At 42.1% G+C, this 23,672-nt stretch overlaps 1 protein-coding gene across 2 annotated transcripts in view; it reads left to right on the top strand.

Annotated features, from left to right (window-relative positions):
- Window positions 1-23,672, top strand: part of LOC132970650 (collagen alpha-1(XXIV) chain) — a 99,013-nt gene that overhangs the window by 11,764 nt on the left and 63,577 nt on the right. For both annotated transcript variants that reach the window (XM_061034503.1, XM_061034504.1), the window contains exons 3-9: window positions 3,425-4,824; window positions 8,843-8,896; window positions 13,447-13,500; window positions 18,514-18,567; window positions 19,652-19,705; window positions 22,621-22,665; window positions 23,582-23,635. In XM_061034503.1, coding sequence (XP_060890486.1) covers window positions 3,425-4,824; window positions 8,843-8,896; window positions 13,447-13,500; window positions 18,514-18,567; window positions 19,652-19,705; window positions 22,621-22,665; window positions 23,582-23,635 — 1,715 coding nt within the window. The remainder of the gene's footprint in view (window positions 1-3,424; window positions 4,825-8,842; window positions 8,897-13,446; window positions 13,501-18,513; window positions 18,568-19,651; window positions 19,706-22,620; window positions 22,666-23,581; window positions 23,636-23,672) is intronic.

Here is a 23,672-nt window from a genome sequence, read left to right as displayed (position 1 = left end):
GCTCCAAGCAGGATCCAATCCATCATAACAGGGGGGGGGGGGGGAGAGGAGGAGGAGGAATGCACACTGCGTTCTAGAGCAGCTTGTCTTCATATATGAGACAGGTTAATTGAAATCTGTGCTGACATTACCTCAGGCTGAAAATGTCAAGGTACATCTCAGTGCATGCTGAGATCAGCATATACAGATAGCTGAGACGTAGGACTAAAACCCCTTTTCAAAGCCAGACCCAGGAGGATCTACTGTATGTATTATTTCTGTTAACACACTTCTCTCTCTTGGCTTTAACTTACACTCACTCCTCTTTGCTCTGAAGGTACCACTCCCCTATACCAGCTGAGTAGTTTACTTTTTGTCTCTTCTTGATACTACATTACACTCTTGGATGAAGTGAAGTGTATGTACTTGCTCTTTAAAGTTGCTTGTCTGTTAAGTCTTTACCTGATTTAATACCATGTCATACTACTACACTGACAGTCTCATATTGTCATTGTACCCCTATTTAAAAAGAGTTTTGGAACTTATATGTACCCTTTGAACCCAGAAAAGGTACATGTAAGTAATATATGGATCAACTAATATCCTTGGGGGGTACATTACCAGCAGTTGTACCTTAGAGAACAAAAAAGGACCTCAGCTGTTTCCTTTTTTCTGACAGTGTAGAAATCCTTCTCTTTAGACTCTTACTATGATTTCATTGGGACATTGGGAGTAAGAGGCAGCTTTGAAAGCATCATCTGACTACCCATCTTGATAACCTTGCACAAATCTTGGCAATTTGATTGTTTTTTTTTGCCATTGCATTATTCAAATCATGCATTATTAGTAATACCCTATAAACTATCTCCACTTTTAGAGTTGGATTTGTAGACGCACATGTTTCTTTCAAAGGAAGGCGTTGTCTCTGGATTAAAATTACCTCAAATTTCCCCCAAATAACTTAGATCTCACACATGCATGGACTCAAATACACTCAGGCTGTGAAGACTAGCCTGCTCTTAGTATTTGTTATTGGTCCCAGGACGCTTTCAGATACTCTGACTTTTTTTTTTTTGATCCGTGCATCTCTTTCTTCATGGACACACAGGTCCGGTCAGCTTCTAAAACAACTGACCTGATTGGATTTAACATTATCCATTTAACATGATTTGTCTTTTGTCATATTTAAGAGGTCGTTTTGATTGTTTTCTGTGACCATCTGCAGCGACTGTCCTGCGGTGCCTGCTCTGAAGAATAACTTGTGGGCGTTGGAAAAGTATTACAGTACCTTTTTTGAGTAAAGCTGCTCCAGTGAATCTTGTTGGCAGATTGATTCAAAAGGCCTTTGTGAACAGGTTTCCTGTATCCTAGTTTGGCCCCATCCTTTTTCTCTCTAGTCTCCTCACTCATCTGGGCCACAGCTGTCTCTCCGGTGCAAACTCCAAGAGAAAAACAAAGACTATCAACACCATCATGGGGAGACAGAATAATATTTGACCACAGACTTTTTCTGTAAACACGAGGATGTGAAGATTATGTAACGGACCACATGTTTTGGCCATTAAGAGCAATGACACATTTTTCCTGAATAAAATTAGTGGAGGATTAAATCATTGTTAACACTGTACAGGGAGCTGCAGAAAGCACCTTGAAATACCAGCCATGCACCTTATGGTGGTCTTTAGTAACTGTGTCAGCAAAATCACAATTACACATTTAAGGCAATTAAAGGAGAAGCATATACCCACAGGATATGTGTTAAGGCTGGGTATTAAGAACTTCACAATTTGATGCACTCAAGAAGCTCCAATACATTCTGAACTCCGCTGCCCGTCTCCTCACACACTCCCGCACCAGAGACCACATCACCCCCGTTCTTCATGACCTCCACTGGCTCCCCATCCCCCAGCGTATCAACTTCAAGCTCCTCATCCTCACCTACAAAGCCCTTCACAACCTGGCTCCTCCCCCTACCTGTCTCAGCTCCTCCACCGACACACTCCCACCCGCACTCTCAGGTCTGCAGATGCAAACCTCCTCCCCCCCCCCACCTGCAGGACAAACTATCGGTCCTGGGGGGACAGGGCGTTCTCCGTTGCCGCTCCCACCCTCTGGAACTCTCTCCCAAATAACATCCGAGACTCCCCCACACTCACCTCCTCCAAGAAATCCCTCAAAACTCACCTCTTCAACACTGCCTACAACCACTAACTCCCCCCTCCCATCCCCCCTACATTACCTCTTCATTGTACTGTCCTCGTCGTTTTTTGTTTTGTTTTATTGTTTTATGTTTTTGTCAAAGCGTCCTTGAGTTTTTAGAAAAGCGCTATAAAAAAACCAATGTATTATTATTATTATTATTATTATTATTAGATTCTTTGTTTGTTTTGATATTGATATCAATAGGCTTCAATATCAATTCAATAATATGCATAGATGTCAGAAATAACCAAAATAATTTATTACAGTACCATCTGATTTGTTAAATAATAATGTGTGTATTATTTGTGTTGGTTCAGAACAAACTGACTCCAACATGTATTTTTACAGACATTGTTTAGTCAAGTGGAGCCTCTGTGAAATGCAAATTACAATATGGCGGCACCCACAGTGCCCCCACTGGACTGAGGCTCCACCACAACGGAAACAATCCTATTCAGGATTTTCTGAATCAATATTGATTTGGCAAAATATATTTCAATGCATTGATGAATTGATTTTATTTTTACTCATCCCAACAATATCATTGAAAATAATCTTTTGAATTTCACACAGAACACTTGCTTTCATCGAATACGAATTCAAAGACGGTTCCTATGAATCACATTTTATTGCTCTTATATCTACAAGATAATCAAATGTTGTCCAAAATTCTTCTTAAATTTTTCATTTTAAATTCTTGATGTGGCCGTAAAATCAATCTAATTTGATGATTTTTTTTGCAAACACCCTTAATTTCAGTTTGTAGCTTTTTTTCATTTCCTTCATTTATCAGGTTGTTTTAAATGTAGTTTTTAATTGTTTACAGAAGATGCAGAAAGAGAGAGACAGAGAAAATTGCAGAAGTTGAAGCTTCCCAGTCGGACTTTAACTTGGCCTTTATCGGTTATAAAGTTGAAAACTGTTCAGCCTGCTGGACTACCGTCTTACTACCTGTCTCATGATGCACCATCATTCAGTATGTCAGTATAAGGCGCTGTGCAGTTTACAAACTCACTGTGAGTTCAAACTTTAGTCACAGTAAATACTGGCTTGCTACATTTTAATTCCAGAACAGCCTCAGATATTGTGATAGTGACTCCATGTATTAAGACTATCTAGACTGAGGTGAGCAGCTTAGACCACAGGGCCTGTTTTTATGTGTTTTTTTTTCCAGGACCTACTTAGCCAAAGCCTTGCTCTGTGAGATCTTGTGACCCTTACCATTGTCTCTTCTTTTCTGCAGGAGTGGATATCCTCTCTCGATTGGGGCTTACTGCTCAAAGCGGGACAGACTATCAAGACAAGAGGACCAGCTCACCCTCGCCTCCTCACACCACAGCTCACTCCCCTTTGAATCCTGCTGTTTCTGGATATGGGGTATTACTCGACTCAAACTCCCTCTATGAGACACCTGCAGGCGGTCTTTTCCCGCCTGAGATTGGGGAGGAATTTTCTGTTGTGGTTAGCTTGAGCTCCTGGCGAGCAAACAATGCTTTTCTTTTTAGTGTCAAAGATGGAAGAGACAGGCTGCGCTTTGGAATTCAGCTGCTGCCACGCAGAGTGGTGGTGTACACTGCAGAACAGGCCCCCGTCTACTTCAACTACAATTGGCAGGACGGGCGTCAGCACCCTTTTGCTGTCGGCGTCCGTGCACGCTCAGTGTCCTTCTTTGCGGAATGCGGGGCGGTGCAGCAGCGGGAGCAAACCCTGGGGAGGTCTCAGGCCCTGGGGGAGTCTGGGGGTGTTTTCACTCTGGGCAGGATGAACTCCAAAGCGGCGCCATTCTACGGTCGAGTCTGCCAACTAGATATCTACCCCGCGGCTCAAGCTGCTGCCCACTTCTGCAGCTACCTTAGAACACAGTGCCGGCAGGCCGACACTTACCGGTTGCCTTTACCACATCCTGGTTTGGATATTGAGGCAAATGACCCCCCTTCTGACCCATTGACAAAGTCCCCTGTTGGAGTAGCAGCTACCCATCGTACCCCTATAAAAGCCACAACAACTTTCAAAGAGTACCCGGGCAGTTCAATCAAACAACTTTCCACTCCGAGCCCATCACTACAACTTCATTTGGGGGACCAGAGCCACATTTCCACATTGGATACCCTCGCCCGCTCCACCACATCCTCGACCCAGCCCGACAACCCCGCCTCAAGCACCCTGAGTGGGGCAGCAGATCGGGATCTCAGCTATAGCGCAACTATCACCACTATCCCTGCTTTCAAAAATAATCTGGCAAAAGAGAGAAGCCCCCAGGGAGATACTGATCACTCTGAAAACAGCACGGAGGAAGACAGCGTCTCTGAGAGCCTAGACACTCCCGGGGCTACCCTGCCAGGCCTGATTCCCCCAGTCAGGCAAAGCCTATTGAAGGAAGGACTCAGGAACAACTCCGTCACCAGCTCCGGAGAGTCTCGCTCGGAGCCCCAAAAGACTCATCAGCTCCTGGAGACTCCTTTCAGAGCCAATGGGACCACTTTGTACCGGGAGAATCAGGTGGACAGCTCAGAACATCACAACCTGGACGGCAGCTACGATGACGCAGACTTGGCAGGATATGATTATGGATACGAGGACCCGGACTACTTCTATGACTATGAAGGTGGTTTCCCTGGCCCAAAAGGAGAGCCAGGTCCTCTGGTAAGTCACTGAATTTATGAATGACAAGCAGAGTTGTGATTGGTAATGGAACAGTCCAGACACAAGTCAGTACATTGCCGTACAGGATCACAATGACAATATCAAACAAGTCAATCAAATTTATGGCCACTCTTTGTTACGCACACCCATGAGTATAGGAAAAAAAATGTTCTGGCAATGCAGTGCAGTGATTTAAAAGGCCATGCCGTTTCCAAGCACTGTTCGTTTGTCATGTATCTACAAGTTGTTTAAAACAACACGCCATTCTCTTCCTGAAACACTGCCAGCGACTTTTTTGCTCTCATGTGAGGAAAGCCACCTCGAGGTTGGAGGTATACCTTGGCAAGAAAAGTTAGCTGTCCGCTTCCAGCTTTATGATGTCAGCAGGCTGTCAGGATAGCTCTGCCTCTGAACATGCTTCTATGGCACGTTCCCATGTATTCCCATGTATTGCTTGCGTTTCCCAGAGAGAGAGAAGTGTCAAGTTTTACTATCTGATTTACACTCAGGAGTCTATGAGATGATGACAGATACCTTGACTCATCCTCAAGTTTCCATAGTGCAGCTTCAGCTATAAAAAAAACAAAAAACCCTGCAGATTTGTACATGTACATGCTGCACAGCTCTAACAGAACTGAGTTGCTGCGACAGATATTGGCATCTCAAACATGAGCAAACTGTACTGAAGTATTATGTGCATTATACAGTCTAACAGCATATCCATAGCACACAAGCGTTAGATATAGTGTCGATTGCGCAGCTTCAGATGCTCGCTGCACACACTGCATCCTTTAAATATTTACTTCTCGGCTCTTTGAACTTCAGTTTCCACTTGTATGACATCTAGTGCTTTTATTTTGAAGGTTTAGAAATGAACTGTTGTGCTTTGTTTTGATGAGCATTTTGCTGTGGTAAGCCACTGAAGTTTTTCCTCAAGAAAAAGCACAACTGATTCTTATTGACCCTGGTCTGTCTGTTTGGTAAGGCCAGGCTGTGCGCTAACAAGAAATTTAAAAAAAGGGAACTTCCTCCATAGAGGGCAAAACGGCAGGTGCTCGAGGCCCCTTATTGTCTTATGTGTGCCTCACTGCAGGTGTAGCCACTTAGCAGCACATCTGACCCTGGTAGCAGTCTGTATGTGTGGTCACAGCCTTTTCAGGCTCTGGGACGAGGTGTTGCTGATAGTAGAAATACACTACATGCCTATCATGATTCAGGGTCTGCCTTGAGCATCATGCCAACTTAGGTACCTGTGACAGCAGTGTATTTTCATTATGTGCTTCTTTTCATATTAAAGGCAGGAGACACACTGGCTCTACATGTACAGCAGTCAGTCCTCTGTGAGTTAAAGTAGCGGGCTGCACTAAAGTGATATGAGACAGACTTTCTCTGGTGATTAGGATTAGAGGACACGCTCACACTGAAGTTCAACACATGGTAACGTTACCCAGTAGCAGCGCAAAGGGGACGTGGTCCGAAGCAGCAGGTTCGGCAACAGGGACGTAAGTATCAGAAGGGGAAATGCGGAAGACAGGTCAGAACCAGGCGGAGAGTCAGAAAGCCAGCCTGAGACACAGAACCACAGAGATCAACAGCTTAGTGTACAGATAGACTCACACTGAAAGATCACTGCTTAGAAACGCCAAACAGCACTGAAGACGAGTAAAGTATGCTATATTATTAAATATGCTGTTTTCGATTTAACATGTGCTTTTGTGTTGTGCTCATTAAGATCTCATCTAAACATATTTCTGTCATTCAAACAAATTGAAATTTCAAGTCGGGCTAAGGCCCATTAATACAGTTAATGAGACGGGCCGGGGGGAGAACGTGCACATGCTCAGGTCGGTTTGTACTGGATTACTTTGGGCCAGATCTTTGCTCTAATTAGGATAAGGATTAGGAACGAGGCTCAAAGAAGTAGTATGATGCATAAAATAGGAGTGCAATATAAAAATCTGGGCGTTATGAAGGGCATCCTAGTTTACGAGACACACATGTTGTTAACAACAACACATTCAACTCACCTGCTGTTGTGAGACACTGTGTGGTCCACGTAACATTTCTGTGGATGAAGAAAGTCAGCAAAGCAGGCAGAGAGAAGAGACACACAGGTGTGTGTGTGTGTGTGTGTGTGTGTGTGTGTGTGTGTGTGTGTGTGTGTGTGTGTGTGTGTGGGGTGGAAGCAGGTGAGCTCATTGAAGTCGTTTTTAAGTAAGATCTCAAATAAGCCTTAGAATAAACATCACAATTGTGTTTTTTTTATGTCTATGTATAAATGATTACCAGGGCAACAGGTTTCACTGTATAGTCTAAACACTGAGTTTGTGGTCTTGATCTGTGCCTGGTATAGTTGACCAGCTCCCCCTTCTTTAGTTCACTATAACACAATTTGTTGCAGTTTCTTGTAATTGGCTTTTATTCCTATATGTTTTAAAGCTACGATTGTGTGTCTGAGAGGAGCAACACTTGTATCCTCTATACGTCCTGCATATGTCAGCGTCTTGACTTCAAGGGTGGAAGGATGTGTTGACTTGAGTCAGTCATCACCTCCTTAATGCATTTCCACTGTTGGTAATGTCTCAGTCGTGTGGTCTGTTATTAAGTTAACCACAGCAGACAGCCTGCTTATTGGCTGCATGTCGGTTCACAATCAAGGGGGAATTCTGAAGCGGCTCAAACTAACGTTACACAATGCGAAGGACTTAAGAAGATGACTCAGTCCGCCCCTCAGCTTTGCCTGAATTTGACTTCTTGAATTGACTCCACGGGGGGAAAGATTTGACCCTTGTCCTGGCAGCGCAGGAAAAGTTTGTGAATATCATCATTCTGCTGCATGATGAATGCCTCGTCTTCTTCGGGCCCTGATGTTGTTGTGGGGAAGGCGGTGGTTGTGCTCACAGTTTCCATGTGTCTGTGTGTGGGAGTCCAGAGGAACAAACAGCTGTTCCTCTATTCATGTGTCTCTCTCTCTCTCTGTGTGAATCTCCGCTGCTGACGATGCTCAAGGGCATTCCCCTTGTAACCTTTTGTCGTAGCAACTATTCCGAATAGTAAATAAAATACTCACAATGCCTGAGTTTCCCTCGTCGAAAACTTACAATTTATAATATATGAAATAGTCCCGCATCACTGGCTGTAACAATGCGGGACAAATCCTGCATAAACAGATACATTTACAACGATTATTTATTACAATTCCCCCGTATGTCTCACAGGTTGCACGGCCGAGTAGAGGTCATACTGGTCAGAAACGTAGCATCAGCATGATCTACATGAATCTGTATCACTTGTGTACATGTCATTAACGAGGCTCGTCCACAAGCAGATCACAAAGAACCTGCGAGCAACATTTCAAGACATGTGTTATCTAAGAATTTTTCACTTACTGCTGCTAAGTATTGTCAATAGATTCCGACTGAAACAGGTTTGAGGAAAAGGGAGGATATTATAATTATTAATATTATTAAATATTGTGTTTTTTGTATTAAGGGGAGGATGTGATCTTCCTCTAGGGTCTGATGAATTTGTTTCCAGTAGTTGTTTAGGACAGTCCTTCTACTTAATGATAGTTGTGTCTATAAAATCACAAATTTACAAAAGTCTTCTAATTTTCTCACAATTCAAAAATGTATATTGTGATTGTAATCATGACAGTTAAAGTATCATATTCAGACTGTTATCAGCACTCTTGAATGTACCAGAGCATGATGTTCATTATAAAGACTCATGGTGTCAGTCTCATTATGTTACTTGACCCTTCTGCTCAGCGCCTTCTTAAAATATATATATTTTTTTTAAACACTCGCCTCTTGATTCATCATACATGTACTGTAGCTCTTAGGTAAATGTAGCACATGCTCATCATTGCAGAGGCCTGGACAGTGAACTGCATGTTATTGCTTGCCATTAACTGACTCTCTCTCTCTCTCTCTCTCTCTCTCACTCTTTTCCCCTTATCCCCTCTTGACAACATTCCCGTCTTTCCTTCCCCCGTTCCTCTGTCTCTCTGATTTAGGGTCCTCCTGGTCCCCCTGGTTTACCTGGTCCCCCAGGAAAAAGAGGCTCTCGGGTGAGTAATCTTTGCAGCGGGGATGGTACACAGGCAGCGTGGTCTTCATCATGACGCTGGAGCATTTTTAGCCACCTCACTGTATATACTGTAACAGTGGAATAGGATAAAGCATATGATGTATTTTAAACTAACAGCTAACATTTATCTTTTTATGCCCTTGATGCATTAAAAACATTAAGTTTGTAGTCTGATACCAGATAATTATGTTAACAAAATTCTAAAGGGCGATCAAAGTTGCACAAGCGAGAGAGTGAGAAGAGGAAAAAGACAACGCTGCTTCGTTTAGACTGAGAATAACGACGTGGCCTCTCCTGTGAGGTGATTACTAAGTCGTTATAAAGACATTACAGTCCGTTTTTTATGGCTCTAAAAAGGCAGTAAACGTGCTAATCAGCAGCGCTAACACATTTACTGAGCTCATAACTATTATCCATCTTTGGTTATGACAGTCAGCAGTCGCTTGCCATGTGCTTTGCCTGTATTTCCAATCTCAATCCAGCTGCAGCCGTCAGCAGAAAGGTATAAACAGACGTGTTTGTGGTTTATCTTGATTAAAATTCAGGAAACAGGCCTCGCTTTGTAAAGCCTCACGACAATCAGATTCTTAGCTTTCGAGGACGCGGGGATGCACTGTTTACTCGTCCGCACCTTTGAAGCATCAAGACTGAGTGATCATGCTGTTCCAGAAACGACCAGCTGCAACCAGCAGCCATGTCAGCGGCAGACGAGGCGGCAGTCGTGCTCTGATCTCTGAAAGCGTACTTTATACAACTGCCAAGGCTGTCATGATGCAATGCTGTGATAATGCCACAAAGCCTGGAGGCATCTTTACACAGAACAAGACACATTTTCCTCAACGGATCTGGTATGTGTTAGGGGGAAGGTATACAGAAAGTTGAGTCTTGGTCTTTGTAGAAGCTCTACCCTGCAGAGGAAACATCTTTGGCTGCATCGTGGCTAATTCAACTCAGGGAAGGTAAATATCTGGAGTGCATTAAAATAGGATTAAATAGATTTAATGCTTGATTACTCAAAGACAAGCTTTGTACACCGGCTTTTTTTACTCCCATCAGATAATGACTCTCGGATGTCTAAAAATGGCTTGTAACAAGTAATTGCTTACTGAAAATGTGTTTATGTGGATAAGTACACGTTTGTTTGCATAGTCTATTGTATAGATGTTTCTTCTTGTGTGGCTGTCTGTGTGTGAATTAACAGCGTATAACTCTTAAGCTCTTGAACATGAACTCCTGCCATTTGCGAGATCTTTTCAGGACATCCAGGCCCACACGATTTCGCAGTCAGATACGCTCAAAGAACTTGAAAACACTCAATACTGTTGGGGTAGGTGAGGAGAGGGTATTCTGGGTAATAGCGTCCAGGTTTAAGTCGAGAAAGAGACTTACGTGATGTAGACTTTGTCTGGGTTAATATCACAGCAACACGTCTACGGGCTTTTTCAAGGCAAACACAACATAGGAACATGTTGTTCTAGCAACTAAGGTGCACTTTTTAAGAGTTTGGAGCTGGTGTAACTCCGCTCAAAGTGAACTGTGTCATCACCCTGCCCTCTCGTTCACAGTGATTGTTCCTGACTATTTGGTGCTGCGTTCACAAATTGGCTCAGCTCAGCTACATGCAGACTTAATACGCGGGGGCTGGCAGGAAAACGTGCATAACACTGGGGTGATTGGGCCCGAACAGATCTGGCCAATTGTGTTCACATTGGTACCCCATCCAGACAATGCCAGTCCTTTTTTTTTTTTTTTTTTTAGGATTGCAGTACATGTGTTAAGGGGTCTGTAGATTCAGAAAGACAACAGTCCTTTAATAAGTCAATACAAAGGACTGTTGTGATGAAGGCATGTTCTTAAAGAGACCTGACAGACAATCAAAGAGGATTCAGGAAGTCGGAATAAAAAGCGGTGCCAGGTCCGACGTTTCAGCGACTAAACCAGCTGTATTGACAGACTGGCTCTGTTCAAATGAAAGAGCTGGGTTTTTTTGTGTTTTTTTCTCGCAGCCTGCTTATTTTTAACAGCGAGCAAAGCAGACAGGCTATATGGCAAGCAGACAGGAAGACATGATGGTGGACAATAAGTCATGTATCCCAGTAAATGCCAAGGAAAGCACAAAGCTGATAAAGAGCATACTGTTACCCCATAGGCTTAAAGTCATAAAGTGGAGACAGAGGGAGGCTTGGAATCATTATGTGGTGGGAAGCGGAGGGGCTGTGTGCGGCACTGTGGTTGTGTCTCTGCAGCCTCAGCAAAGAGCCACAGACTGATTCAGCTGTCTTTAATTGATAATGTTATCAGACACACACCAACCCAAAGGGCACACCATTTCGTCTGGGCTTTTATCATGGAAAATACTCATTCACTTTGATGGGTTCTTTATAGCAGTGGTTCCTAACTCCCCCCCCCCCCCTCCCTAATTTAATCTTAGAAAAGCTGAGCCTCCCATGACCCACTGTCATCAATGCTTTTTTTGCATTGATAAATGTCTCTTTAGGTCTAAACTTTTTTATTTTGATATCCCAGCAGAGTAGGACTTCACACTTTTGTTTTTAGCAAAATACCAAACTATCCATTAAGTGTTCCGATGACGATTTAGTCAATATGTGCAAATGTTATTTTGACAACCCCAGAGAAGACAAAGCCTTACGCTCCCCCCCCCCCGTGAGATCTTTGGGGACGTCCCCCATATGTTCTCTCTGGTCCCAGGTTGGGAACCAATGCTTCTTTTTGGTGAACAATCTCTGAATGTAACAGTCAAAGGTTTGAGGTGGTGTAAAACGCTATACCTCTTCCACCATTCAGCATTTCCTTGTCAAATGCATGTTGATCTAAACAATTTCTTTGGAGGCAGCTAAGCAAAAAACAAACAAATTGGAGGTCTGAGGAATTCTGTCTCAGAGTACTGACATCGAAAGTGACAGTAATAGAAAGTGAGAAAGAGAGATTGAGCTCCTCTGTTCTGGCTCTTGGTTGTAGAGCAGAGAAAACTAGCCTGCAAGCAGCAGGAGCACAAATGTGCAGGAATGTAGTGTGTGTGTGTGTGTGTGTGTGTGTGTGTATTTCACTGTGTGCACCCAATTGTAGAAGTGTGTCTGTGTGGTTGTGCATTCATGACATGCCCGTGATGTTGAAGGAATGAACTAACCTTGATGCGCTGAGAACAGTTGAATACATTTTATCATAAGCATGTATGTAGAAAGCATTTGGTTACTTGAGTAACCCTGTTTTTCTGCCATTGAAGTAAACTATTTGACTACCCCTGGCATGACTACCCCCGCCAGCATGTCTAACAGAGGATAGGCCAGCCCCACTGTTTAAACACCATCGGCTCCAAGCTTGCCATTCTCAAGTGTATTTCTTTAATGTACTCATTGTGACACATGAGAGCAGGACGGATGTTGTGGAATACCTCGTGGAATACCTTGCAATGTTCTGAGTGATCTGCGCTTATTCTTTAACCAAATGTGTCTCTTCAGACCATATTTAACTCTCACAAAATTGACTTCACTTCTTGTATATGCATGATAAAGAAGACTTTGCACCTCTGACACTAAGGCCCTGCACAACGCTAGTGGCAAGGGTTGGCTGTGTAGACGTTGCTAGTATTGTCACCTATAACCTGCCTAACCAAAGTTGTTGTGTATAATTCTGATTCAATGCAAAGCTTTTGTTATGCAAAGTAACACTAATATTACATCAGTCTTTCTTTGCATACACCAACATAAAGTCCAGTCTTTATGTTAGTTGCGCCAAAAGATCCTCTAAGTAGATTCCCAATTACATTCAGCTTTCTTTGCCTAAGTCCAAGATATGTGGATTCTGTGATGCCAGGCTAGTTGTGAGCATTGCTGTCTAGAGCTTGTGTGCTGGCTCCGGGATGCCAACATTTCCTCTTAGCATGTCAGCTCATAGTAACAATTTGGCAACCCTGACCTGGCTAAGGATTGTTACATTACTAACTGCGTCTTTGTTCAATCAAATGTTTCATCGTTTAATTGTAAATCTTCAGCATTGCTCACCCCGCCCTTAGGGGATAATTGCTGCCACATAACGTTAAGCAGGACTGGAGCTATGAGGCTAAGCACGGGGAACATGAACAGCAGCATGCGTAATTGGGATGAGCTATATGTCACTTCCTAGCATCATCCCATAGTTCATTTTTTTCATTGCTTCCAGACTAGGGGAATCATTCTATGGGCTGGAGCATCAACTCTTTCCATGTAAACTTCTGTAATGATAAACGGATAACGACAGCAGCGACGTTGTGCTCCACATGGTCTGGCTCTGAGCCTGGGTGTGATGTTACAGAGCCAGTGAGAGCTCTCATAGTTCATGATGATTAAGAATGCTACACATGTACAGTGATCGAGTTTAAGCTAAGGCATTAAGCTGCTCAAGAGCAACAATTTCCTGTCAGAGAATATCTAATTTGTATCTACTTAATGTCTTTACATATTCTTACTAGAAATGATGCTGTCTTAATTTAAATCATACTTAATAATGAGCTTTTGTTGTCATCTGTTTCAGGGTCCTACTGGTCCACATGGAAACCCAGGACAGCCTGGACCGCCTGGGCCCAAGGTGAGTGGCCTTTTCAAATCTTCAGGAGACTCAAACAGCTCCCTGAGAGTGCTGGACAGGGATCTTGTTAAGAGAAACAGCACCTTTGAGCCAAAGACACAGACCAGGGTCTATCATTGTGATAGTCTGCTCCCTCACATTTTACCTTCAGTCAGTGGCAGTGAACATGAACGATGTAGAAATTGCAATCTACTGTCAAATGATGAAATGCTTGATTATGGTTTAGATTTGATTCCACTGCGAGTATTGCAAACATCAGTAAGTACAGTAACACAGCAACTTAGTTGACCTTGATCAGGACTACGGATAATTGGTAAACTGTTATGCACTGTTTTCTGCAATTAAGCACATCTCGTCCTTTCTTACTTACTCGTAAAATCCAGAATATAAGTCGCACTGGTATATAAGACGCAGTCTGTTGTGAGGGGTTTCCCAGAAGAGAAAAAAGGTTTAGACTGTCCACATGTGTGACGATGTCTATTGTGTTCAGCGAGTTTCCACAAAGTACAGTTTTTGTTGTGTTGATCTTTTAGTACTGTCTGTTTCGGCTTTGTATGGTTTGCACGCCTAGCTACACTACGGTAGTTGAGCTCTCAGCCTACGGGGAAAGTTCCGAAGTACCGACAGCCCGGCGAGTCGCTGGTCATTTTTACCTTTTTTTATAGGGGTGATTCAATCAAAAGAGCACTACACAAGGCTTAGTTATGGAACGATGTACCACTGTTTGCTTTGAATACATGATTATGACCTCACGAGGGAGAACGGATGGTAGAAAGTTGCACAGCGAGCCTGGTCTGTGTCGCTCTGTGTCCCCACAGCTTGCAATCAGTTTGCAATACACAATGAATGGGGCGGAGTTTTCAATCGCGTCAAGTCGCATGCAGAGTGTGTCGGTGGCAGCTGGACTTGTGGTAATGACGGAGCATCTGTCTGCATTTAAAACCATTTCTTCTTAATCCCTCTTAATAGCTACATACACAAACATCAATTTACTTAAATCCACATTACATAACACTCGATAAGGAAAAGATGGAAAAAGGTGCAGCAGCAAAACTGTTGTCATGGGCACATCAGCAGAAAAGAAAATCTGATCATGTCTAGTTATAGTTTCTGTGCTACTGTGCTGCATGAATATAGTTTGACATTCATAGCCAAACAGCTTTGAATGAGTCAATCATTGTTAAGCTTTTTTGTAAACGACTGGTGCCAAGCCAATGAGCCAAAACAAGCGCAACTGCAATGTCCTCCTTCAGCAAATGCTTTGCTAAATATAATTCTCTGAGAATACTTTCTTGCAGTTAGGACATGTTAAGGGTTCGTGCTCGGTCAGAAGATGACTTCACCAGTATCAGTATCATGCACCGTGGATGACATGCCTCATCAAGCCACAGGGAAAGAAAATAAACAAGACTGAATCTTTTTTTTATTAGTTAGAAAGTTCCCTTAGGGCACATAAGAAGTGTTTATTCAAGCATAGAATGATTGACGAGCCTTGTGGGTAACCAAGATGTCATAAAGAGAAAAAAAAGATCTACCCTTAAGAAGCGTATCACAAAACTGACAAATCAAATGTCTTTTTAAAGGAAATGACATATAAATGTTTTCATAATGTTAAATGGGTTGTAGTTGATATTCATAATAGAGTAGAATTTGACAATCATTGTATAATGTTCATATTTCACAGGCTCTTTGTCATATTTCACCATGGGAGTGCTATAGAGACTGAAGCTTTTAATTCCCTTGGTCTATTGTCACATATTTGCAAGAAAAACGGAAAGAAATGGCTTATTTTTTTATTTCTTTAAACAATCTTATGTGTCCAAATGCAATGCAAATCTTATGGTAATGCACTCTTTAATATAGTAGTCTACATATAATCTACTCAAATGGAATTCAAGTTAAACGTCTCATACCCTGGATTTTTTAAAGTAACAAATCAGAACAATACCAGTAACACTGAAACCTTAAAAATTAAATTCAAACTACAACTCTCCTCTTCTCTTTTAAGAACAGAGTGTTAACTTTAATAGACTCAAATGACTGAGATCTCAAGGATCTGTAGCAACCGTCCTGGGCCCAGGTCCCATTGGTGTTGTGAGTTAGGGCGCATTCACACAAGGCAATCCGTACCCCGCCTAAGCACACTTCACCCCTAAAGTCCAGTTTGTTTGACTTAATGTGAGTACTCCGATCTGTGCTCAAGCATGGTACACTTGGCATGGGCCCTGGCACACTTGGAAGAGGTGTGCATCAGCCCGGTTTGTCCTAGAGCAGTGTGAGGCTTAAGCGCGGTACGGGACAACTTTGCCTGGTGTGAGTGCGCCCTTAGCGGCATTCTGAAATGTTTGAATAGGCAACAATATATATATATTATGCAATGTATTTAATTATAAAATCATTAGGACCTGCCTTTTATTTGGAAGTTTCCAAGACAGAATATAAAATGCCTCTCAGAGTTTTCAAAGAACAATTACAAGAAAGACTAAAGTAGGCTGTTGGTGGGCTAAAGGACTTCTCACTAAGCCAGATTGTTGTTACCGGTTTTTCACTACGGGGCATAATTATCCAAGACACTGACTTCATATGAAGGGATAAAAGAAAAGAAAGCACTTCTGTCATCTACACTTCTCCCAGCATGGGACCAGATGTAAAGGCTACACAGTAAGGATGTGGGCAGCTCCATGCAGAGGGTTATGGTGACTGTGGTTTGGCCACCACAAAGTGACAGCACACAACATGCAGTCAGTGAGAGGAAGCGTCATGCTATAGGAACAAAAACAAAGGATAAGTGGTAGGTTTGTCCCCCCCTTTTCTTTGTCTTTTGATGTAAAACTTATGTATTGTATAAGGCATCGGTTCGGGCCCCCCTGGTGAGAACGCCAGACATCTCATGGTGGGGCGCGAGGCTGTGTCTGCTTTGAGGTTGACAAAATTGGATTTGCACTTTTAAGACAAAATCATGTTAAAACATTTCTGAGAAATGTATAGAAATCTCTGAAAACAATTCAAATGGACTGTAATATACAGACGCATCAATTCAGTCATTTATTATCCGCGATCATGGACGTCGACTTTACATGGATCCGCTGTGATCTGTTGCACCACTGCTAAATGTTATCGCCTGCTTGCTTGCTGTTCCCCCAGCCTCTACATCCACAGTCATGCATACACATGCACAACCCCAAGCAGTGTATCTAATACCACGGTGGCCTGTCGGTGAGTCATTCTCACACCCCCAAACCCTTTGTGAAGGCGTATTAAGAGACTCTTTGTCTCAGTTTGGGAAAATCTCCACTGTTGAAATGTGTTTGGTTACCAGGACATACAAAGAAGACTAGAGTCCCGGATTCTGAGCTCAGTTGACATGTGTTTTGAGCTTAGTCTGAAATGTTATGACCATTCGCTTGCAGAACTTAAAAGACTCTTTCAGCCTTCTTCATGCACTGCTGACTTTTTTTTCCCCCAAACAAAAAGAAATCCTGGTTTTATGTTGTGTTAGAATTTCCGCTCTCTAAACCCCAAGCCTCTTTCCTTGCCTCATTGACGGTTAGTCAAAACTATGGAAACATGATGCTCAAAATCCCAGAAGGCAAAGCTTCTTTTGAGCAGATACGGATGAATGTAAAGATGTTTGTGAAGATGTAAATAAAGTATGAATCTCAAGTGTCAAACAATGGCTAATGATGCGTTCCATTTGGGAATCTGGGAAGTCGGAAATTCTGAGTTAGCGGTCTGAGTCATCATCAGGAATGCCCCCTGAAGTCGGAATTCTGACTCAGAAACTGGGAGCAACTTTTGTAGTCCCATTTAAAATCCAACATGGCTGCCATGTGCATTAACAGTGGAGTTTAAGATGTAACTATTGTGTTTATTAGCATGTTATTTTGGCGTGCAAACGATCATGTATTGTTGTTATCGTCTGGTATTTAGCTTACAAAGCAAGTACACCTGGAGGGGTCAGTGTTGCTTGTCCGAGTTGTAACTGGAACATGGGTTCACCCAAAGTGAAGAACCTAATGAGTTGGAGGTGTGTCGCTGGAGGAGGGCGGAGGCTTCTGGGTAGCGGAGGATGTCGCCAAACAAGCAGTTTGTTTTGGTTTCATGCTGGTGCTCAAGGGCGACATCTACTGGAGCAAAAAAAGTCTCACATTCTTCCTATAATGTACTTTCGTCCTCATATTTCTTTGTGTATGTGCAAAGTTGATCATTCCTGATTTGCAAACTTCTCCTGATCAAAATCTTCCAGTTATAATAAAATAACGCTTGTATTGACAGTAGGTTTCATTTCAGAGTTTTTAATGGGAAGTGTATCCATGACTGAGTTCTGTCTGTAAAACCCTTTTCACACATAGAGAAATCTCCTGAAAAACTCTGCAGATTAGTCTACCCGGAGGTTCTTTAGTCTATGTGTGAACGCAAACAGCCACATTTTTCGCTTGGTCTTTACCCTGAGTTTCTCCGGCCAGACCCCTCTTATTTTATCCGCAGAAAATCCGAGTGAGCTGACGTCTGAACGCGTCAGCATATACTCCGGAGATTTCAATTTGAGCCAATAGAAAGAGAATGACGTTTATATAGTGACCGGCTAAAGTGTCTGCACGCGACCACTACGATCTCCGTGCTCTAATTAAGCGTCTGCATTCTGTTTTCTGTTCGTCAGTATGTTGTTCTCCTCTCTTTTGTGGATGTTGTCATTCCATTGGATTACACATAGCATTGATATAAAGGAAAATATTCTCATTATAACGTCGTGTAGCGGACTCTGTTGCTTCGGCCGCTACTTCCGCGTTGTTTATTTACGTCACGTCTTACCTCGGGAAATCCCCCGAGCCCCCCTCCCCTCTGACAGGGAAAGTCCCCCGCTGTGAGGAGCATATGTGAACGGCTAGGTCGGGAGAATCTCCGGAGAAGTCCTCCTGTAATTATCTAGATATTATCCGGTGTGCACATGTGAAAACGGCTTCAGTGTGTTGTTTAAGATGCCCTAACCCTGTGATCCCGTTTCTGTTCCAGGGTTCAAAGGGGGACCCCGGTTCTTCCCCAGGCCAGGCCCTACCAGGAGAGAAGGTAAAATCACGTCCCAATTATTCCTCTCTATGTTTCTCCGACGTTGTCTTATTTTTTTATTGCATTTCTCTCATGCCCTTCCTTTTTGCGTTTCCTTTTTATTTGTTACAGTTAATTCACCATGTTGACAATCTGGTTTTCCTCATCCCATTTAATCAATTAAGAAACTTCCTTTAAACTCCCTCTCTGCATTTCTGACTCATGCTCCTATCACTGATCTGTCTGGCCTCACAACAGCTGGCTCCTCTTACTCTCTACTCATCCCCGTCTCTTTAACATCATCACAGTAATGATTTTCCTGAGCAGCGCTCCGACATGTCTTGAACCAATTAAGCTCCAAGTGTATCTTTCTTCTTCAACTTTAAAACGCTGTCGGCACTCATAAAACTCCCATCAAAAGTCAGAATTTAAAGAGAATCAAACTAAACTTGAAGCATGTGACCTTAGAGATATAAATGCATCCTGCAGCCAGCCTCACTGATGATTGCAGATTTCTCATCACTCTTCACAAGTCTTTCAGTTTGTAGTCGTTAGCGTCTCTTTACCTCCATTCACCCTCTCAGCTCATGTCCTATCTGATTTGTTTCTGATTGTTTCACATATGTTTCTTTTTAGTAGCAGCTTGAGACATCATTAATATTAATTAGACGGTAGATACTGCCTAAAGTAGAAAAGCTCTTCTTGACTCTCCATATAACTCACATATGGAAAATGGACTATTCTTTGCAGAAGATAAACATGATCACTTTTACTGTCATCCTAAATAACGAGGTCTTCCAACCATCGCTCTGTTGTTCATTTTTCATTCATGAGAAAAAAATTGAATTAGCTTTTTTTTCTGCAAGAAAATAAACATGTTTTCAGTGTTAAGTAATTTAAACTAAATGAATATAATAGTTTGCAGAGAGCTAAATAAATGCAGTAAGTTTTCTTTCCAAGAATACTTGTCTGAGGTCTATGACTCATCAATGATACTCTGCCTTCCTACATACTCTATCAGTCTTTCTTTCTCTTATTTGTCTTCTCTTTTCAGATAGTAAAGTGGCAAGTCTTGTGTTACTTAAATGTATTTTTGTTTTTATAGGGTGACAGAGGTCCACCAGGTCTGCCTGGTCAGGATGGATTTCAAGGGCCAACGGTAAGATTTAGTATATTTAACTAGAAGATGCTTATAACAAAAATGTTCTTTGAAAACCCAGAATCCATCAGAATGGATCATTTATGACGTGTCCAAGTCAAGAAGCTCAGTTTGCTGAGAAGTCTGTTGGACTGCTGCTTGTTCTTTTGTTTCAAATGAAGTTTCCTTTTTTTAAAACTCTTTATTATCGTCTTCAAATCCCCTTTATTGATCCAGGGCGGACGGATGTTATTCATGTTTTATATTGTTCATACAATTGAAAGCTTTGTTTAGAAGTTAAGACCATGCAGACAAACACATGTGAAACACACACACACACACACACACACACACACACACACACACAAACAGAATGAGGGTTTCCACAGACAGCTCTTTTTGTGACGGCAGCGCACACTTTCAAGACAAAACCAATGTAGTTTGGCGTTTTCAGAAAACACCCTCAGCTGTTTTTTTGACGCTGCGCTCAAAGCACTCTCAGTTGAAAACAGTTCGGAGTCTTTTTTTTTACTGCCTTCACATACCTCTGTCTCGCTATATATACCTGTCTGTGCTAATGCCCCTCTCTCACAGTAAAAGCTTTAGAGATGGCCATGTTTCCATCTCCCTTAAACTTGATCGCCTTGGAGGTCAAAGGTCAAAGGCCACCCCAAAGAGGAAAGGCACCCTGCCCGGGGGTCAGCGGGTCAATGACATGCACAGTATCCCAAGCCACCTTGGGTCAGCAATTGTAACGCTGTAGGATGGAGAATTTCATGGACACTGCTCACAATGAAACGCAGGATACTGACCTCCTTTCAGGCAGTGTGCACATGTTCCCATGCTCACAAGCCAGTCAAGTTCTGCATCTGTTGTTATAAAATATTACGCTAACTAGAGGTGAGAATCACAGGGTAACTCGTGAAATGATACCTGATATATGACACACAATAACGATAATATCACAATATAACGATTCTGCACTAATTGATATATTGCAATAACAATCATATAATGAAAACTCACAATCAGTCTGATTATCTTTCATCCCGCTGTCAACTTTGGCAAATTAACTTCCAATTTTTTTTTTTTTTTTCTCAAAGAGTTGCTGCATTGGTTATTTCATTTGAACAAACATGTTTTCAACATAAGATGTTGAATGAATCAAAAAAAATAAACCCAAGAAAAGAAGCAGCAACATCTTCTGTCTAGAAATTAATACACAAACATACATATCAAATCAATGAAATAAGAGAGAGATAAAATAAAATAAATAGAAATAAATATATATATATAAAAACAGACAAAAACAAAAAAAAAGATTAGAGGAGGGATATAGCAATGCAAATTGAGGGTTCCCCATTTCTACATTGGATTAATTTATTATTGTATTGTCACACAAATATGCAAATACATTTCATTTTCAAACCTGCATATAATTACACTTTAATTCATGTCATAAGTGCCAGAGTGAGGAGTCATGAAGAAGTGAGCTGGTGAGTCAAATTGGCAGGGAAATCTATTTGAGCGCCCTGTTTGTATTATAATACCAATATTTAGCTCCTTCGATTCGATAGGTGTATCACACAAGTCTGAACGGGGGAATTTTGCAATATTGATGGTTTGTCCCGCCCCTAAAGTTAACTGCTTTGCTTGCAAGAAAACATAGATTTTGCCTACATTGACTTTGTGTCTTTTTTGATACAGAGCAGACCCCTACTCTGCTTTAGATTTTGTTTGTACTTCAGCCAACATGGCCCGATGTTAGATGTCCAGGTAGCCTCTTATTGAAGCTCCAAGTCTAGCCTTCACATAGCTGGCCTTCACCTTCTCTCCCAGGAGGCCATCCCAGTGTTTGCAGTAGCTGAACCTAATATATCCAGCACATGAACTGTGGCCCGTCAAGTATTTTCAGAGGAAATGACTGGCTGTGGGGACCTGTGCTCTTTACCCCCAAGTGGGCCTTTTTATTGAGTGTGAAGGTTCATGTGTCACAACCTCGGAAGCACAAGACGGGAGTCAATGGTGCCGTTCAAGAACGCCTCACACTGGCCCGAAAAGATACTGACCCGGACCTGACCTTATGTGTTGGAGCGGTAAACATCTGTTGTTGATAAGCATGTCAAAAGGAAAAAAATAAAAGCGGCTTTAGAGAGAAAGCCCTGATTTACCAAACAATAAATCCTGTTTAGTTTACAGAGAAGAAGTGCCTCTTTAACCAAATGTGGAATTTGGCTGTTTGACAGAATTCACATTGGAGTAGAATAAGCGAGCTGTTAATCTAATTGAAGTTTTTATGTGTTAATATCGTCAACAGCTCTTAATATTGGTCTGAACCCAAACTGGTTGACAGGCTGTTAACTGGAAACACTACATACGACCAATGGGATAATAGTCAAAGAAAAAAACCTTTTGTTGAATAGAGACTGACATATTGAAACATGTCCAACGCTTTGTTATCATTTACTTTCACTCGTACCACATTGCCATGATCAACCCCATCCCAACCCTAACCCCCCCCCCCCCCCCCCCCCCTCTGCCAATCACTCAGAATTTAAAGGCAACTCTTGCAGTATGGGATTTTCCAGTAAGAATGATCCTACACCAGAATCACATCGGACCAGTGCAGTGATTATTTATGGTGACCTCTTGGACATTTAGAGTAGTAACAGAATCCTGAGTGGCCCTCTTGAAATATAATAATAATTTTCACGACTGTTCTTCTTGCTGTCTACATTTTAAGCTATGCTAACAGCATGGCCTGAAATACTCCACAACATCATACTGCTGCTAATTTACTGTAAATCCCATAAAACGTATGGGATACACATTCATGTTCCCCAGAGGATTTTACCCGAAGACTTGAGGAGTTGTACTCAAACACCACCATGCTGTGATGTGTGAAAGACTTACTTTTGTTTTATTCTTCTTTCAAGGGTCCTAAAGGTTATCCAGGGCCAGTAGGACCACCAGGAGAACAAGTGAGTGTTACTTTGTTTTTCTGCTTGTTTGTGTCTGTGTGTGTCTTTCCAGAGACACACTTTGATACACCAGTTGTCAGTTGCTATTTATTTCAAAGATGATGATTGGAGACACATACCTGCATCTCTTATACCACTGATAGAAGTTCATACTCCAGCAAAATACATCAAGATACATATGCATATTTGCACATACGTATACATACAGTTATGTATGTGTTACCCTTTCTGTGTTTTCTTCAATTCCACATGTGTCCTCCGCTCCTTGACGGAAAAAACTCATCGCCTCATCAAAATGCAAAATATTTAACAACCTCCTTTTCACAGATTGCCTATATTAGTCCGAGTCAGACGGCTCTAAGCACTCGTAAAAAAGAAATTCATATGTTTGATTATTACTATCGGAAATAATAGGGAAATAAAGTCTTTATCTTTTTTGTTTGAGTATGAAATAATGAGATTGTGTCACCTGAAGAGGAATATGCATTGGCCACACAGGTGTAGTGTTGTCATGTTTATCATTTTATATTTACGCAAATGTCAGATTCATGTTTGTCATACCTAGACAGATACATCTCGTTCCTGTGAGACCATCATGGTGAATGTCAGCAGATTATGAAGATTATTGAAAAGCCCTATGATTTGTTGGGTAACAGAAATCCGTGCTGCATCAGAGAATAAGTTAAATGTTCTTTGTCATTAAAGAACGTGTTCACTGAGGGGTGGATTGAAGGGGAGCAGAAAGACACAGTTCATAGACGGGCTTGTCTTGGTGGAGGCTTTCCAGAATGAACAGTGCTTGTTTTATTCTTCCGCTGCTGGCAGTGGTGTTTCTTTGAGTCTCCTCTTTCACTTTATCCATTGCATCTAATCTCCCTATTAACGTTGATCCATTCTCTCTGTCTCTCTGCTGCAGGGCATACCAGGCCAACCAGGGGAGGCAGGGGCTGCAGGTTACCCTGGCAGGCAGGTGCAGTGAAAAATACAAAAATACGCTTCCAGTTCCG

This window comes from Labrus mixtus, chromosome 3 (assembly GCF_963584025.1).
Source record: "Labrus mixtus chromosome 3, fLabMix1.1, whole genome shotgun sequence".
Classification (NCBI taxonomy): Eukaryota; Metazoa; Chordata; class Actinopteri; order Labriformes; family Labridae; genus Labrus; species Labrus mixtus.
The sequence above is the reverse complement of the archived record's forward strand: the minus strand, read 5'-3'. Positions and strand labels throughout refer to the sequence as shown.